The sequence below is a fragment of the Pantherophis guttatus genome, chromosome 12 (genome assembly GCF_059756535.1).
Source record: "Pantherophis guttatus breed Tessera chromosome 12, ASM5975653v1, whole genome shotgun sequence".
Classification (NCBI taxonomy): Eukaryota; Metazoa; Chordata; class Lepidosauria; order Squamata; family Colubridae; genus Pantherophis; species Pantherophis guttatus.
In genome coordinates, this window is record NC_142074.1 from 13030785 (window position 1) to 13049263 (window position 18479).

Here is an 18479-nt window from a genome sequence, read left to right on the forward strand (position 1 = left end):
TGAAACAAAGCAACATATACTGTATGTTGTGGAAATGCATGCATGCATAGACAGACACGTATATTTGAGTTTCTGATTTCCATCATAGGAAAAATCTGATCAAAAGCCACTCTAGAATTATAAATTCTAGCGTTCTAGAATTTGACAGCTTTCTCTAATAGGACCCGGGTACCTTCGGGACCGACTTCTGCCACCAATAGCCTCCCACCGACCAGTCCGCTCCCACAGAGAGGGTCTCCTCCGGGTGCCATCAGCCAAGTTATGTCGGCTGGCGACACCCAGGGGGAGGGCCTTCTCTGTGGGAGCTCCAGCCCTGTGGAATGAACTGCCCCCCGAAATACGAAAGATTTCCGACCTCCGGGTGTTTCGCTGCGCTCTGAAGACCCTGTTGTTCCGCCAGGCAGGGTTACTAACATAACGTTTTAAATTGGGGTATTTTAAATTTCTGGGATTTTAATTGGAGCCTAATTATTTAATGATTTTAAATTTTAAATTGTTGTCGTGTTTTTTGTGTTTTTAAATAGGCTGTACACCGCCCTGAGTCCTTCGGGAGAAGGGCGGTATAGAAATAAAATTATTATTATTATTATTATTATTATTATTAATTTGGACATCCAGTCAGAGCAACATTGTTGAAATGCTGAGTGCCAAATCTGGGGAAGGCATCATCATTATTATGGTTCATTGCACAGTCAGCCAGATGTTCAGCCTGGATTTGGCATTTCTGTCTACTTCTCGAGTCCTTTCCAAGGACCTGGGATAGGCAGATGTGGTTGTTTGATGGTGTTCAAGGTATTGTTGCAGGATGTAAGCTGTTCCAAGTAAAGGCAACTAGTGCAATTGACTGAGGACTGAATTTGTCAATGCTGATGGTGTTCAAGTGGTGCTCCAGTTGTTTTGGGATTGCACCCAAGGTGCCTATTACTATTGGTACCACCTATTTAATAGTATCATTAGTAGTAGTAATAGTATGCTGCCTAACATGCAGGGACTCTAGGTGGTTTTCGATTGTTAAAAATGTTTAAAACAAACATAAACATTACAAAATACAAAAATACCCCAAGACCAGGTTCCAGCAGGTTCTGACAGGTTCTGGAGAACCGGTAGCGGAAATTTTGAGCAGTTCGGAGAACCGGTAGCGGACATTTTGAGTAGTTCGGCGAACCGGTAGCAGAAATTTTGAGTAGTTCGGAGAACCGGTAGCGGACATTTTGAGTAGTTCGGCGAACCGATAGCAGAAATTTTGAGTAGTTCGGAGAACCGGTAGCAGAAATTTTGAGTAGTTTGGAGAACTGGTACCAGAAATTTTGAATAATTTGGAGAACTGGTAGTAGAAATTTTGAATAGTTCGGAGACCCGCTAGCAGAAATTTTGAGTAGTTCGGAGAACTGGTAGCAGAAATTTTGAGTAGTTCGGAGAACCGGCAAATACCACCTCTGGCTGGCCCCAGAGTGGGGTGAGAATGGAGATTTTGCAATATTCTTCCCCCAGGAGTGAGGAGGGAATGGGGATTTTGCAGTATCCTCCCCCTGGAGTGGGATGGAAATGGAGATTTTGCAGTATCCTTCTCCTGCCATGCCCACCAAGCGCCGCCCACCAAGCCACAGCACGCCCACCAAGCCACGCCCACAGAACCAGTAGTAAAAAAAAATTGGATTTCACCACCGCCCAAGACAAAGGATCAGAGAAGGCAAAGAACAGAAATCCAGGAGGGAACAAGGAAAGGAAGAAAGGGGTTTCCAACCACCATTACGGTGATCAGCACAACAAAGATAATAAAATTTTGAAGCAAAATGGTTAAGCTTTTGCGTGTTCCAACTCCTCTGATATTTATCAAAGGCTAAGATAGCCAAATTGTAGATTATGAAGAATAATGAATGAAAACCACGCATAGTTTTAAGGTGTGTAATCTAAATGTCCAGAAGCCGATCCAGAAACAGTCTAGTGTCATTGTATTTTAGTAAATGACAAATCACAAAAGTTTTAACTATCATATAAAGAGAGGTGGGCTTCACATACTGTAGCAACCGGTTAGGAAAGCACCGGAAAGGTGAACGCGTGCGTGTGCATGCTTGTTTCTCTTGCATGTGCGCCGTCCGTGCATTCATGTGATGTCAAAAATGTGGCAATTCGCTCACACATGCTATCCACACATGTGTGCAGCGTCAAAAACACAGCGATATGGGACGGGATTGCACCAGGGCGAGTGGGCAAGTGGGCCACTACCGGTTCGCCCAAATTGGTTCGAACCGGCTGAATACCAGTGTTTTCTTGAAGATTTTCCTAACAATTAGAAGGTTGATCTTTGGTAAACTCACACCTTCAGTGAAGGGTAGCAGAATGGCTTGCATTTTCCCCCCACATGAAACAGTCTAGCCCTTGGGGGTGGGATGGGGGGGGGGCTGGTTTTGCCAAGAGAGAGTTCTGAATAGGAAAAAAAAAACTAGGACATGCATCATAAAAAAAGCAAAGTTTTAGTAAGTTTAGGACATTAAAAAGGTAAAGGTTCCCCTCACACATATGTGCTAGTTGTTCCCGACTCAAGGGGGCGGTGCTCATCTCTGTTTCAAAGCCGGACAGACAGCGCTGTCCGAAGACGTCTCCATTGTCATGTGGCCGGCATGACTCAACATCAAAAGCGCATGGAACGCTGTTACCTTCCCACCAAAGGTGGTCCCTATTTTTCGACTTGCATTTTTTACATGCTTTCGAACTGCTAGGTTTGCAGAAGCTGGGACGAGTCACGGGAGCTCACCCCATTACACAGTACTAGGGATTTGAACCACTGAACTGCCCACCTTCCGATTGACAAGCTCAGTGTCTTAGCCGCTGAGCCACCGTGTCCCATATTAAGACATTACTTTGTCTGAAATGGTAGAACAGAGGGTTCTCCAAAATCCCTTCCAACTCTGTTATTCTCTTATTTTGTAATTCGACTGAGCTGAGTGATATTGAGAATAAATGTCTGGATCTTATTATTCAGAATTGTCTTTCTTGTATGTTCATTACATCATTTCATTTGTTGTTGTGCTGTTTTTTCTTTTTGTTTTTGTTAAGACTTGAATTAATACATATCTACATTTCTTCCTAGTGTGTCTTACTACCCCTTCAGAGATGCTGGGACCAGCATGCCAAAAAGCCATAGAGTGCCTTTTTATAAGAACATCTGTGACACAGAGACCGGAAGGTAAAGATTAAGAATGAATACCCTATTGTTAACTAATACGTGAATTATTAGAATCTTTTTAAAAAAAAAAAGAATCAGGGCATCAAACCAACTGGGTGACCTTGGGCCAGTCATTCTCTCACAGCCCTAGGAAAAAAACAATGGTAAATTGCTTCTGAAATCTTCCCAAGAAAACTGCAGGGACCTGTCCAGGCAGTTGCCAGGAATCAAGACTAATTTGAAGGCATTCCTAGGGTTACCAGGTCTGCTTCCAAAATATAGCGGACAAGCGGGGTGGGTGGGTGGGTTAAGTAGTAAAAAAAAAAAAAAAATTACAATTAAATTATATATTTTCTTACAAATATTTTAACACGCCATTTTAGGTCAGTCGACACAAGCTACAATACATTTTAAAAATGTGAACTGTACATAATTTTATAATATATTTTTATTTTAATCTCATCATTAATTTTTTCGGAGAATCGAGTTCAATGGATATTCGATCTTTGTCTCATTCTAACTTATGAAAAAAACGCGATTCTCCTATCCTTATTCTCTTAGGCTGTACAGCTTTAGATTACGTACCATTTCATCATAAAGCTTTTGAATAAAAAAAAAATGTCCACTATTTTGTGAAAAGAAATAGTGAACATAATGTGAAAAAAGTGGACTGTCCGCTCAAATAGTGGACACCTGGCAACCCTAGGCATCCCCCCCCCAAAAAAGTAAAATTTCTCCTAAATTTAAGGTACCCATTTCATTGGCATCCTTCAGTCTCAAGAGACTATGGTATCGTGCTCTGGAAAGAGGTCCTAAAGCAGCATCTGGTGTGACTAAAAAGGCCAATTCGAGAGTGGCAATCCCTTCCACACTGAGGGCAGATACATTCTGTCCCCTGCCCAGACCCCAGATTTCGCTGGTTCCGGGACTGCCTCTTTGCCTCGGCCTGCCAAATTGGAGAAGGCCAGTGGTGGGTTCCTCCCGGTTCGGTCCGGTTCGGCTGAGCCGGTAGCGGTGACGATATGACATCACCGAACCGGTTCTCCCCCACCTCCCACCCCACCCACCCACCCACGTTATTCTTACCTTTTATTTGGTCCCACCCCCAATCAATTGCTGCCTCCCGAGTCCCAGCTGATGACTAGAGGGAAAAAACTGTTTAAACTCTTGCCGCGGGGCTTCAAAGAGCAGTCCTACAGCTGATCAGTGTTAAAAGCAAACAAATGAGTCGGGTTGTAAGTGCGAGGACCTTCCAGAAATGACTCTGACCAGCTAGCCACGCCCACCTAGTCACATGACCTCCAAGCCACATCCACAAAATAAGCCACGCCCACAGAACCGGTAGTAAAAAAATTTAGAACCCACCCCTGGAGAAGGCCAGGCTGCGTCTTTAGCCTCCAAGCTGAACGATCGGAGGTCAAGGTTTCCCAGTTGTTAATGTCCATTCCCAGGGCCTTTAGGTCCCTCTTGCAGATATCCTTATATCGCAGCTGTGGTCTCCCTCTGAGGCGCTTTCCCTGCACTAATTCTCCATACAGGAGATCTTTCGGAATCCGACCATCTAAATCCGTACCCATTTATCTGTGCAATTATCCTACGCGGTAGGGCAGTCTAAGGAGTCTGGAGGAAAAAAGGACTAGGAGGGTCAGTGGTGGGTTTCAGATTTTTTTACTACCGATTCTGTGGGTGTGGCTTGGTGGGCATGGCAGGGGAAGGATACTGCAGAATCCCCATTCCCTCCCCACTGCAGGGGAAGGTTACTATAAAATCTCCATTCCCTCCCCACTCCAGGGGAAAGATACTGTAAAATCTCCATTCCCTCTCCACTCCAGGGGAAGGTTACTGCAAAATCCCCATTCCCTCCCGATCAGCTGGGTGTCAACTTGCAAAGCTTTCAAGTTGCCATGAGCAGGAGGGAGGGAGAACTGAAGTGAATTCCATACATTCTTTCTGACCGCAATCAGAAGGAGGGTGTTAGGTTTCACAGCCAGCCGAAGTGGTTAATTGGAGAATGTGATTTATGACATGGCCAGAGAGGAGGGGGAGAGACAGGATCATAGGGGAACGTAAATCTACGTGGGATTAGTCCTAACTGCATAATATTGCCGAAATGGTGCCCCTAATAAATGAATATATTTCCTTTGAAGTTTGGATCATGGCTCATGAATTAATTAGGGCATCTTTCGGAAACTTGCCACTGGGACTCGGGAGGCAGAGAATAGATGGGGGCAGAGCCAGTCAGAGGTGGTATTTACCATTCTCCAAACTACTCAAAATTTCCACTACCGGTTCTCCAGAACTGGTCAGAACCTGCTGAAACCCACCTCTGACTAGGGGTGACATGGGTCCAGTATTTGAGGTGCTGCCACAATGAAGAGGGGGGATAAAGTTATTTTCCAAAGCACCAGAAGGCAAGACAAAAAAAAATGGATGGAAACTATTCAAGGAGAGAGGCAACCTGGAGTTAAGGGGAAACTTCCCAACAGTGAGGATAATTAGAAGTTGTGGGTGCTTCATCATTGGAGGGTTTTAAGAAGAGACTGGACAACCACTTGTCTCAAATTGTATGGGGTCTCCTGCTTGAGCAGTCTAGAAGATCTCCAAGATCCCTTCCAGCTCTATTCTGATTAAAGCCGCAGATTATTAATCTTCTGGTCTACTGTTTTTACAATATCTCAAATCATCCTGCAGGTGGCATCAGAGTCATTTATTCCTTAGGTGCTTTTAGTATAGACTGCCTTTCCTAAAGATTTTGTGGGGGAGTCATTCATCCTACAGGGGGTGAAAAGAGCCTTATCTCAGAACCTGTAGAATTTCTCTGAATGAGTAGATGCATTGCTTGCACGTTGTTGTTTTTTTTAATTTGATTTATATGCCGCCCTTCTCCGGAGACTCAGGGCGGCTTACAATGCGTTAAGCAATAGCCTTCATTCTTTTGTATATTTATACAAAGTCAGCTTATTGCCCCCACAAACTGGGTCCTCATTTCACCTACCTTAGAAAGGATGGAAGGCTGAGTCAACCTTGAGCCTGGTAAGATTCGAACCAGCAGAAATTGCAGGCAGCTGGGTTAATAACAGGGTGCACTAAACCACTGTACTATCAAGGCTCTTACGTTGTTGACTTTTTTTGCAAGGAGAGGATGAAGTGAGATGATCTTGCCTAGAAACCAAGTTTGAGTATCTGATCTATAAACATGATATTTAACAGGGGTGGAATCGAGCAGGTTCTGACAGGTTCTGGAGAACCGGTAGCGGAAATTTTGAGTAGTTCGGAGAACTGGAAAATACCACCTCTAACTGGCCCCACCCCCATCTATTCTCTGCCTCCGGAGTCGCAGCTGATCAGAAGGGAATGGAGATTTTACAGTAACTTTCCCCTGGAGTGGGGAGGGAATGGAGATTTTGCAGTATTCTTCCCCTGGAGTGGGGAGGGAACGGAGATTTTGCAGTATCTTTCCCCCAGGAGTGGGGACAGAATGGAGATTTTGCAGTATCCTTCCCGTGGAGTGGGGTGGAAATGGAGATTTTGCAGTATCTTTCCCCCAGGAGTGGGGACAGAATGGAGATTTTGCAGTATCCTTCCCGTGGAGTGGGGTGGAAATGGAGATTTTGCAGTATCTTTTCCCCAGGAGTGGGGAGGGAATGGAGATTTTGCAGTATCCTTCCTGTGGAGTGGGGTGGGAATGGAGATTTTGCAGTATCCTTCCCCCAGGAGTGGGGACGGAATGGAGATTTTGCAGTATCTTTCCCCCAGGAGTGGGGACGGAATGGGGATTTTACAGTATCCTTCCCCTGGAGTGGGGAGGGAATGGAGATTTTGCAGTATTCTTCCCCTGCTACGCCCACCAAGCCATGACCACCAAGCCACGCCCACAGAACCGGTAGTAAAAAAAAATTGAATTTCACCACTGATATTTATGATAACATGATAACATCGGAAGTTGTGGGAGCTTCATCACTTGAGACTTTCAAGAAGAGATTGGACTGCCATTTGTCAGAAGGGGTGAAGGGGGTTGGACTAGATGACCTGTAAGGTCCCTTCCAACTCTGTTAATCTAATCTAAGTATTATAGTGTTCAAAATTTCTTTCTCTTGCAGGAATTTTACTGATTCCGAGGCAAAAGATCTCCCTGCTTCCTTTGAACAGAAGAATTTTTCTAACTATGATTCAGATCCCTCTGCGTCAGGGTAGGGTATATTGAAGAAAGACAGGGATTTTTTGGGGGGTGGGTGGGAACTGTTTCTTCTAGCTTTTCAACATATCAGATGTCACATTCGCTATTAAGCAATGCTTCCTCTGAAATGTGTATCTCTTTTGTCCCCCTGTAGCAAAGGCCTCCTCTTTGTGAAAGAATCCATCAAAAGCATGGAATTGTCCTCTTCTCCGCGTTACAACAGGTGAGGAAGCCAAAGGGAAGGCAAGCCAGCAATTCTTTTTGCAATGCCGAAAAATCCCCCATCAATCAGAAGAATTTGTTTTTATTGGGCTTGTACTTAGCTGTGGGTTCTCTTATTATTTTCTCCAATTATCGTCACATTAGTACTTTTTGTTCACTCGTGTCTTCTTCAGCATCTAAATACCATGCATGCCAGTGGTCCCTCTGTGGGGGTCCTTGGTGCTCTCTGAGCTTGGTGGTTTTCTTCAGAGGTTTCATTACCTAACTAGGTAATATCATCAGTGATGGAAAGGAGTGAGAGTGGAGTGGAGTGGAGTGAATTGGAGTGGAACGGAGTGGAATAGAATGGAATAGAGTAGAGCTTTTTCATCTTTCATTAAATGTTTTCTCTTTGTCCGGCATTTTTTTTAAAAAATTTTGCTTTCGGATGAAATTTCTTTTCCAGAAAGACATCACGGAATAATGCAGCATTCTATTAAACACTACGTGGCTTTTAATGTTTGGCTTCCTCACTAATCGTGAGAAAGCGCTGTTTCAGGAACATTTAAAAACAACAACAACCCAACAATATCTCCTGAATTTAGTCAGTAATTTTTTTAAAAAAAAATCTTGTGGTGTAACACTGATAAGAGTCTTCACTCTTTCCTTCCCCAGTCGCAGCCTGGTTGACTTGTCTGAACTGGAGAATCCAAGCTACAGCAGTACCAGCTACGTGAATAACACATCTCCCAAAAGGTAAAGCCAACCTTTGGCATGTTGCTCCTGTTTGTGGTTTGATATGGGATCCCTTCCAAAGCAGTATGAAGTTAGAAGCATGTTGACCACTGTCTTCCTTCTCCTAGGTCTCTGGAAGATATTTGCACTTACTGTGGCCGAGTAATCCGCAACTGTGCCAAGATATCTATTGAGAACCTCAACATCAGCTGCCATGAATACTGCTTCAAAGTAAGGATGCGCCTGATAAATGTGGTATTCATGGAGCTATGAAGGGGGCGCCAGTTTGGTATAGTGGTTAAGGCACCAGGCTAGAAAGCAAGAGACCGTGAGTTCAAGTCCCACCTTAACCATGGAAGCCTACTGGGTTACTTTAGGCCAATCACTCTCTCTCTCTCTCTCTCTCAACCCATCTCACCTCACAGGGTTGTTGCTGTGAGGTGTTCTGAGCTAGACTTCCCAAGAGCATGAAGCAGACTCCTTGTCCCGACAAAACCTCCTTTTTATTAAGTTACTGTGAATTCCTCTCATTCACATTCAGCAAAGTCTTTCAAGGGAGAATTTACAGTCACAGACCTTATCTGGCTTGGAGAGCTGCCAGGCCGATATCTTCAAAACTTGGCAAGGAGTCCTGAACCAATTAAGCAAACTAATTGTCTCTTGCAAACTCCCCTCTTCTTTCACTCTTTATTCCCTATGGGAGGGGACATTCACTGTCCACCTGTGGCTTTACTCCTGAGTCGACCCTTGTTCTTTAGCTGTTCCCTTCTCCTGGCAGTTCTGCACATGCGCACACTGGGAACAGGTTCCAGCTGTTTTTCTGCCCCACTGATGTCCGACTCCGAAGGCAGCTGATACCTGTCATAACGGCCCTGGCCCCCTCTCTGCCTCCGATGCAGAGCCCTCATCAGAGCCTTCCTCAGACTCCAGGACTGGCCCAGGTTCCTCCCCAACCTCCTCACTGTCTGAGTCTGCCACCAGCTCCGCTGGCCACTGGCGGGCCACAACATGGGGAAAATAAGAGGAGGAAGGCATGTTGGAATTGAGTTGAGTTCTTGATAAAAGTAATAAAGACAGGATACCAATAAATAACTCGGGAGGAGAAAGTAGATGGAAACCTTTACTCCTTAGCTACATAATGGGATGTCCTCATCACCAAGTCTCACACGTTCTGTCTGACCCTCCTAAGCTTTAGCCTGTGAATTCATGCATGATCTGATTCAGTCACATGGCAAATACATTACGGACGGAGCCCCTGGTTATTTGTTAGTTGCTTTGCTGAGAGCAGTATACATTTTATATAGGCATACAAAAGACATGTCCACAGCTAAGTAGAGAGCACTTATCTTGCTTTTTCCTCTCGCAGTGCGGAATCTGCCACAAGCCAATGGGAGATTTTTTGGATCAAATCTTCATTCATCGGGATATTGTCCACTGTGATAAGTGCTATGAGAAGCTCTTTTAGGTGAGCATATTCTGCAAGGGTTAGAGATCTGGAGATGTGGGGATATTGGTAGAGGATCCTGCCTAGAACACAGAATCATAGGGCCAGAAGGGACTTTGGAGGTCTTCTAGTCCAGGGGTCACCAACCTTTCGGACCTCAGGGACCACTAAATTCATAATTTTAAATCCTGCAGACCACTAATATGATCTGCCTAATGACCAGCTGGGTGGGCGTGGCTAGGTGGTCATGTGACTGGGTGGGCATGGCCAACTCGATGTCACTCATGTCAAGGGGCGCCTCACCAGCCTCTACTCACCCCTCCCCTCCCAGCCACTCCTTGCCTGCCTGCCTGGGCACCTTAGGGCCCCCAACAGGAAGCAGTTCCTGGAGCTAAGCAGCCACCATGAGAAAGAGTTGGCAAAACAGCTCAGTTCAAATTGGATCTGACCGAGAAGGAGGCTCAGCAGAAGCACCTCACTGAGGACTAGGAGCATAGGCTTTCCAAGCAGAGGGAAGACTTGCGGGAGTGCATGGCCAGGTACTGGCGCCTAGAGGCTCAGCGGGCTGAGATGGTCAGCCAGTTCCAGGCCATGATGCTGTCCCACTGGAATGAAGCCCTCTGGCTCTTGGCCACCAGCGGCACTTCCCTCCAGCCTTCGCCCAAAGCCCCGCACCAGGAGGCTGAAGCAGACCCCAAGTCGGGATTTCTTCCCCCCTCCGACCCGCACAAAAAGACCCCGAAGGGGAGACTCTCTGCTGCAACACAAACATTCATTGCATGTGTCCGGCCCAGGGGCTGTAGTTTGAGGACTCCTGACCTCAAAGAGCCGAGGTGGCGCAGTGGTTAGAGTGCAGTACTGCAGCTACTTCAGCTGACTGCTAGTTCAGCAGATCAGCAGATCAAATCTCACCGGCTCAAGGTGAGTAAAATGAGGACCCAGATTGTTGGGGTCAATATGCTAATGCTAATGCAATATGCTAATATGCAATATGCTATATGCTAACTTTGTAAACTGCTTAGAGAGGGCTGTAAAGCACTATGAAGCGGTATAGAAGCCTAACTAATAATAATAATAATAATTTAGTGCAATATAAAAAATGCCAATAATTTTTCTGTGGACCACCAAAATTATCTCACGGCCGTGGACCACCAATTGGTGACTGGTGTTCTAGTCCAACCCCTTGCTCAAGGCAGAAGACTTATGCCATCCAAGTCAAATGGTTGTCTAGTTTATTTTTGAAACCTCCCAAGATGGAGCATCTACAATTCCAGGAGGCAGGCTACTCCATTGATTAAAGATTCGCGCAGTCAGAAAAGTTGTCCTTATTTCTAGGTCGGATCTCTCTTGAGCAAGCTTCTACCTGTTGCTTGTCAGTCTAGCTCAGTGGTGGGTTGCTCCCGGTTCACACCAGTTTGCAAGAACTGGTAGTAAAAATTTGTAGTAGTTCGGAGAACTGCTAATAACATTGGCTGGCCACGCCCCCGAACCGGTCCCCGGCCCGCTCGCTTACCCTGCCCTCCTCATCCGAGGCTTTTTTTTTTTTTTACTTTTAAAAGCATTTTTTCTACAACCTCTTCGGCTGAAAAAATGCTTTTAAAAGTAAAAAAAAAAAAAAAGCCTCTGATGATCATGCGGCTCAGCTGGGATCGTCAGAGGCTTTTAAAAGCATTTTTTTCTGCAACCTCTTCGGCCAAAGAGGTTGTAGGGGGGAAAAAATGCCTTTAAAAGCCTCTGGCGATCCCAGCTGAGTTGCCTGATCGTCAGAGGCTTTTAAAAGCATTTTTTTTCCTGCAACCTCTTAAGGTTGTAGAAAAAATGCTTTTAAAAGTTTAAAAAAAAAAGTTGACCATGCCCACCCAGCCACATTACCCCCCACCAAGCCACACCCACAAAATAAGCCACGCCCACAGAACAGGTAGTAAAAAATTTTAGAATCTACCTGTGGCCTAGCTGACGTGTTCCCTGTCCAATTTTCTCCTTAGATTCCATGGATTGGACAAGTCTGACCGAAGAGACGCCTGCCTTTATCTGTCTGCCTCGGTTCTCCTGAGGACTCTTTGATCCAGCAAGCATCCTCTTTCCCCAGCCGTCTTCCTCCTTCCTCATCTTCAGGCAGGCCAAGTAGTTTACATTCAACAATGATGAAGTTAATTCCTTGAGGATGCCTACATCAGGAAGAGGATGTATTGCTGCCTGAGTTTCAACTGTCTGCATTTGAGGACTCCTCCTCAGTCTTCGTTGCTCGTCCAGAAGTTCTTTTGTCCTTCCTTCCATGATGGCCCGTGGCTTCGTTCAACTTGGCCAGCAACCGATAAAAGAAGGCTTTATATCAGGAAGGAGAGGAAGCAGGATCATGTTTTTTTTAAAAAAAAAAAAAAAAGAAGGAGGGAGGTTCAATCATTTTTATCAGGAGCACTTCATATTCCATTTATCCCTGGGAAGTCTTTAGCCACAGCTAGGAAACGGTCAGTTCCAAAACAGGTGCCTTGAATGCAAAGGGTTTGAAAATGGATGTGCAAAATGTTTTGATTCCAAAGGTATCCAAGGCATCAGGCACAAAACACCGGGGTTGTTTTTCCAGCCATTTCGGGAGGTTTTTGAGCTTGGAACAATCTTAGAATTGTTTGAAGTAAGAATTTCAATGTTTTGCGCACCTCTAAGTTTGCCTTCGGGCATCCCTGGGACCACGCATCAGGCATTGAGGTTATGTCTTCTGCAGGTTTTTTTTTTTTTTTAACCATGGGCTGAGGCTGATGGGATTTGGAATCCAAAACGCCAGGGGAGTCATTATTTTGTATATCCTTGTTTTACCCAGAGAAGAAATTATTGAGTTAACTCAGGAGTCAGCAACCTGCGGCTCCGGAGCCGCATGTGGCTCTTTGGGCCCTCTGCTGTGGCTCCCTGTCAGGTGATCCCACCATTGGTTGGCCCCGCCCCTCGCCCTCCCCTCCCAGTCATTCCTCTCCTGAACTGAGAAGGTAAGGGCGATGGCAGGAAATGGAGAAGCGGCCAGGAAAGAGACAGAGAGATACAGAGAGAGAGGGGGAGAGAGAGAGACAGAGAGATACAGAGAGAGAGGAAGGGGGAGAGAGGGAGGGAGAGAGGGAGGGGAGAGAGAGATATGTCAAAAGGATTTTGTGGTTCCCGGTGTTTTTTAACAACTGGTTCTCTGCCCTAATGATCGGCTGGGTAGGCGTGGCTAGTGGGGGGGGGTCATGTGATTGGTGGAAGTGAATGACATCGAGTTGGCCACGCCCACCCAAATTTTGTGGCTCCCGGTGTTTTCTTTTCTGTGGGAAACGGGTCCAAATAAGGTTGCAGACCCCCGAGTTAACTCAAATGTTTTTCAAACATGGCAAAAATTTTAAGATGTGCGGATTTCAACCCCCGCCCCCCAGAATTCCCCATCTAACATGGAATTCTGGGAGTTGAAGTCCTCACAATTTAAAGTTTCCGAAGTTTGGAAAACATTTGAATTAAATGGTCCAATTGTCCTATTCGGTATTAGGCAGCGTCTTCTGTCTACCGCTGCTGTATTTTTCCTCTCCTATCATAATTGTCTCTCTGGGGAATAATTACTTTATAAATATCATTGATTCTGTTTGAGATTATACATTCTTCATTGTTGGGAAATCAGTTACGGTTAATTTCTTAGCTATTTGTATCATCTCTCTACAGGGATAATAAGCCTATATGTGAGATAACATACTTTTTGCAATATTCTTTGAGTTTTAATTCCTTTACACCTATTCTCTTCAGACTCAAGTGAAGAGAATTATACTGAAGCTTTCAGCTAGCTAGTAGCTTAATATATTTTTGTATATTAACAAAAAAAATCTGGAATATATAGATATAGAAAAGAGGAAATATATCATTTTTCTATGATGAGTATATTGGAAGTTTTAACAAACAGGAAGCAGAAAGATAAGAAGCCTCACTTTCAGTCTCTGTTTTCTACGTACTATATCAATTTTAACTTGGATCGTCGCCTGTTTCACAGATACCAGTGCAAAACAATGGGAAATAGGCTTCTCAAAGTTCAAAGCCTTTATTGTCATTGTACATCATGGATACGCATACAAGAATACAAGACAAGGAGAGTTAAATTCTCCTGAGTTAAAACCAGGGGTGAAATCCAAAATTTTTCCCTACCGGTTCTGGTGGGTGTGGCAGGGGAAGGATATTGCAAAATCTCCATTCCCACCCCACTCCAGGGGAAGGTTACTGCAAAATCTCCATTCTCTCCCCTCCTGGGGGAAGGATATTGTAAAATCTCCATTCCCACCCCATTCTGGGGCCAGCCAGAGGTGGTATTTGCCGGTTCTCCGAACTACTCAAAATTTCCGCTACCGGTTCTCCAGAACCTGTTAAGAGCCTGCTAGATTTCACCCCTGGTTAAAACATGGAAATTACATGGAAATTGCAAATTACATGGAAAAAGACTGTGGATGCTACTCCGTGTGGGGAGCAGAGGCTCAATCTACGGCAGAATTAGCTTTGCGTATTTTGGAAATAAACGAAGCAAAGCACATTATAATCTAAAGAGGGAGAATGTTATAACGTCTCCAATAACCCAACACTATTGCTGCACAAGATTCCTTATATTTTGTTTATGGAATATTGAGAAGGAGATGTTGAACACCTCCAAAGCCATTTTCTCTTGAACGCTGCCAAGGGAAGGACTTCTGCATTCGACAGGCGCAATAGGTGTTGGGAAAGGTGCTTAATTCTTTTCTTGAAAGGTCAAGAAAGGTTAAAAAAAAAACGGGTATCAGAATTCACCTTCCCAACTGCTTGATTCCAGAACGCCAACAATGCCAACAGATGTTGGCAGCTTGCTAACTGCAGCTATGTCACAATTTTCTCTCGCTTGGTTCCCAACGGAGAGTTAGAGGCAGGACGCTGAGCCAAACCGGATATGCTTTTTTCCTCTTTCCCTCCTTAAGTGGTTTCCTTTGCTAAGAACGATGGTGGAAAAAAAAAGTAGTTAAGAGGTGAAAAATGACATAAACTGGACCTCACCCCCATAATACTGAGATAGGAAGATTTCACTCGTACAAAATGTTCCATCTAAAAGGGCACATTGATATTTTTGTGGATGGAGAAAATCAACCAAGACAAGAAACTTTGACCTCAAAGTCTCAAAGCTGGGGACGATATTTCGATGGCCTCCGGGAAGGTCCTATTTAGCTACGTTAAATCTAACTTAATGAACAATTCCTACCTTCACAAGTATTAGTCCTTGGTTGTGAAGCTATTGCCCTGCCCAACCCATCGTATCATCCTCCAGATATGTTGGACCCCTACTTCCATAATCCTCCATAGGGCTTAGCTGGCTGAGAATTATGGGAACAGTAGTCTTAACATTTTGGAAAGGCCTCTCAGTTAAGAACATAAGAAAGAAAAAGAAAATCCCAAATCGGGTGAGGTCTGTTTTTTTTAAAAAAGTAAATATTTATCTTCTCTGCTGATTTCTTGTTAAGGTAATTGTCCAAAGGTGGAGTTTTCGCAAGCAGCGCATAGAGTTTACCTAAGCAGCATGTGATATTTTAGACGGAACTGAACCGTCCTTCTATTTCCTTGAGGACTTGTATCCTGGAAAACTTTAGACAGGCACCGCGAGGTCATTACAAAATTTTATTTTTTGTTGCTGTGCTGTTCTTCTCTGCCTTTCTGTGTTTTTTTTTTTTCTTCTGAAGCAAATTCTAAATTGCCACGTTCGGTTCTAATAAAATATTCTGTGCGGAAAGTTGATTGGCGTTCTTCATTGAATGGTGTGATGTATTTCCCAATGCAATATTGGTTGGTTGGTTTGTTTGTTTGTTTGTTTGTTTGTTTGTTTGTTTGTTTATTTATTTATTTATTGAATTTCTATACCGCCCTTCTCCCGAAGGACTCAGGGCGGTGAACAGATTAAGATTTCATATACATATAATATTTTTTTTTAATAAACAGTAAATAATAAATTGAGTCAACTTGGTGTATCTGCTAAGACCTTGGCATAGAATTTAGATGTTTATGCTAGCCCTGCTTGTTGAAACTGAAAGGTCTTCAGGGCACATCGGAAAGTGCGAAGATCTGGGATTATTCGTATAAAAATCCAGGGGGGTATTTTGTTCCAAAGAGTAGGTGCCCCCACAGAGAAGGCTCTCTCCCTTGGAACTACTAGACGACATTGTTTTAATGATGGGACTATGAGTAGGCCTACTCTGTGAGAGCGTATTGGTTGGTGGGAGGTTATCGGTTGCAGCAGGTGGTCTCGTAAGTACTCAGATCCTAAGCCATGGAGCACTTTAAAGGTAAGAACCAACACCTTGAAGTGCACTCGGAAGGCCACTTAAGGTTGGCATCTTAAGGAGCCAAAGAAGCCTGGGAAACATTGCGTGGGTATCATCTGGGCACCGCTGAGATGCTATAAACCACTCTTCAATCAGGTGACAAGAGACAGTCTGGCCAAAGACTTAAGGTTAGTTTTTTGCACTGTTGCGTGTAACAAAGGCACAATTCCCAGTGGCCCTCTCCAGGCATGCTATATATAGCCTGGGAATCCATGAAGTTGGCAGTTCTTGGAATATTCAGCACACCGAGTTGAGTAAGGCTTGAAATAAGACCATGGGTTCCCAGAAAGATTTGGATGTTCGCAGACTGCATACATATCTGCTGAAGAGGCTTTAATTAGAATTAGAACACTTAATGGAGCCTGGAGAAAGTTGATTTGATTTTTATTCTCTCAGCATTCCAAAATATTTAAATTGAAGATTTTTTTTTTTTAAACTTATCCACAGTTGTTGAGTGAGAAACACAGGGGGAAAATGTTACCTTCCAACACGATTTCTCTTCCAAATATTTGCTGGTGGTGTTCTTGATGGGTCATAACAAGAACCATCATTCATTCATTCATTCATTCATTCATTCATTCAATTTCTGTAGCCTTCCATCTCAAACAGGTGACTGAGTTCATAGCTTCATGCAGATTTATTTATTTATTTATTTATTTATTTATTTATTTATTTATTTACTTACTTACTTACTTACTTACTTACTTACTTACTTACTTATTGGTTCGATTTATATGCCGCCCTTCTCCGGAGACTCAGGGAGGCTTACAATGCGTTAAGCAATAGCCTTCATACTTTTGTATATACCTGCTTACTAGGGCTTTCGCCCCCCCCCAAGCGGTGTTCTTTTTTATACAAAAGTCAGTTTATTGCCCCCACAATCCGGGTCCTCATTTTACCTACCTCGAAAGGATGGAAGGCTGAGTCAACCTTGAGCCTGGTGAGATTTGAACTTGCAGTAATTGCAGGCAGCTGGTGTTGCTTAACAGCACTTTAGTCTGCTGCCCACCAAGGCTCATTATTTGGAGGGGTTTGCACCCCATCCCAATGTCACTGAACCACGACTTCCAGCATCCCTTACTAGAGACACCTCTATTGGGGCTGCTAAAAGTTATAATTTATCCAAAAGGCCACAGGTTCCAAGTCTCTCCTTGCTAGCCTCTGGAAATGCATTTTAATTTTTAATAACTTTTTACTACCCGCAGAGTACATTTACAAAATGCACTTTCCTTCCCCTCATTCATTATTCTCCAAAGCACCGGAGGGCAGGACAAGAAACAAGGGTTGGACCCTAATCAAAGAGAGAAGCAACCTGGAATTAAGGAGAAACGTCCTAATAGTGAGGACAATTAACCAGCGGAACTGCTTACATTCAGAAATCATGGGCACTCCATCATGGAGGTTTTTAAGAAGAGACTAAACCAGGGATGTCAAACTCGATTTCATTGAGGCCCGCATCAGGGTTGTGTTTGACCTCGGGGGCCAGGTGGGCATGGCGGGGGTGGCCATGGTTAGCTCAACGTCATTCGTGTCAGGGGCACCTGTGATGGCCCAGGCGGGGCTGGGGGACCCATTTTCTGTTTTCGGCTGCGACAGCCTCCTGCAGGCGACAATGGAGCTCCTTTTTCATGGCAGAGGCACCATGAGCCAGTCCTTCGCTGTTTCCAGAGCGATCCCACGGGCCAGATTTAAGTACCCGCTGGCTGGATCCGTCCCCGGAGCCTTGAGTTTGACATCCCTGGACTAGACAGACACTTATCTGAATTAGTATAGAGCAGAGATGGCTAACCTTTTCCGGCCTGAGTGCCCAAAATGCGTGTGAACCCCCAAAATGTAATGTGCGTGCATCTCCCACGTGCCCCCCATGCATGGGTGCAAGCCCCCCCCGTGCATGCACAGCAGAGACCCAATGACCAGCTGGCCGGCGGGAGGTGTGCGCGCATGCTGGCAGAGCTGAACTGGGCCATGGCTTGCATACCCACAGAGACGGCACTGTGTGCCACCTGTGGCACATATGCCATAGGTTCACCATCACGAGTATAGAGTCTCCTGCTTGAGCAGAGGACTGGACTAGAAGACCTCCAAGGTCCCTTCCAACTGTTCTGTTCTATTCTATTCTATTCCACTCTATTCTATTCTCTCCTCTCCTTCTTATTGCTATTCTATTCTTATCTCTCTTATCTCTTTTCTTCTCTTCATTGCTATTCTATTCTAATTTCACTTCCATTCTCTTCTCTTCCTATTTCCTATTCTATTTCCTATTTATTCTATTCTATTCTTATCTCTCTTGTCTATTCCTATTTCTTATTGTATTCTAATTGCTATTCTATTCTAATGTCTCTCTTCTCTTCTCTTCCTATTCCTTATTCTATTCCATTCCATTCTATTCTATTCTAATTGCAATTCCATTCTCCT

General features: G+C 44.4%; 1 protein-coding gene across 6 annotated transcripts in view; it reads left to right on the top strand.

Moving 5' to 3' along the window:
• Positions 1–15475, top strand: part of ZNF185 (zinc finger protein 185 with LIM domain) — a 66049-nt gene extending 50574 nt beyond the window's left edge. For 4 of the 6 annotated variants that reach the window (XM_060692100.2, XM_087877416.1, XM_087877417.1 and 1 more), the window contains 7 exons: positions 3092–3187; positions 7267–7356; positions 7498–7566; positions 8220–8300; positions 8408–8510; positions 9646–9744; positions 11709–15475. In XM_060692100.2, the coding sequence (XP_060548083.2) occupies positions 3092–3187; positions 7267–7356; positions 7498–7566; positions 8220–8300; positions 8408–8510; positions 9646–9744 (538 nt within the window). In that variant the 3' untranslated portion in view covers positions 11709–15475. The remainder of the gene's footprint in view (positions 1–3091; positions 3188–7266; positions 7357–7497; positions 7567–8219; positions 8301–8407; positions 8511–9645; positions 9745–11708) is intronic. The other 2 variants (XM_087877418.1, XM_087877420.1) reach the window with 1 other exon arrangement.
• The last annotated feature ends 3004 nt before the right edge of the window (positions 15476–18479 follow it).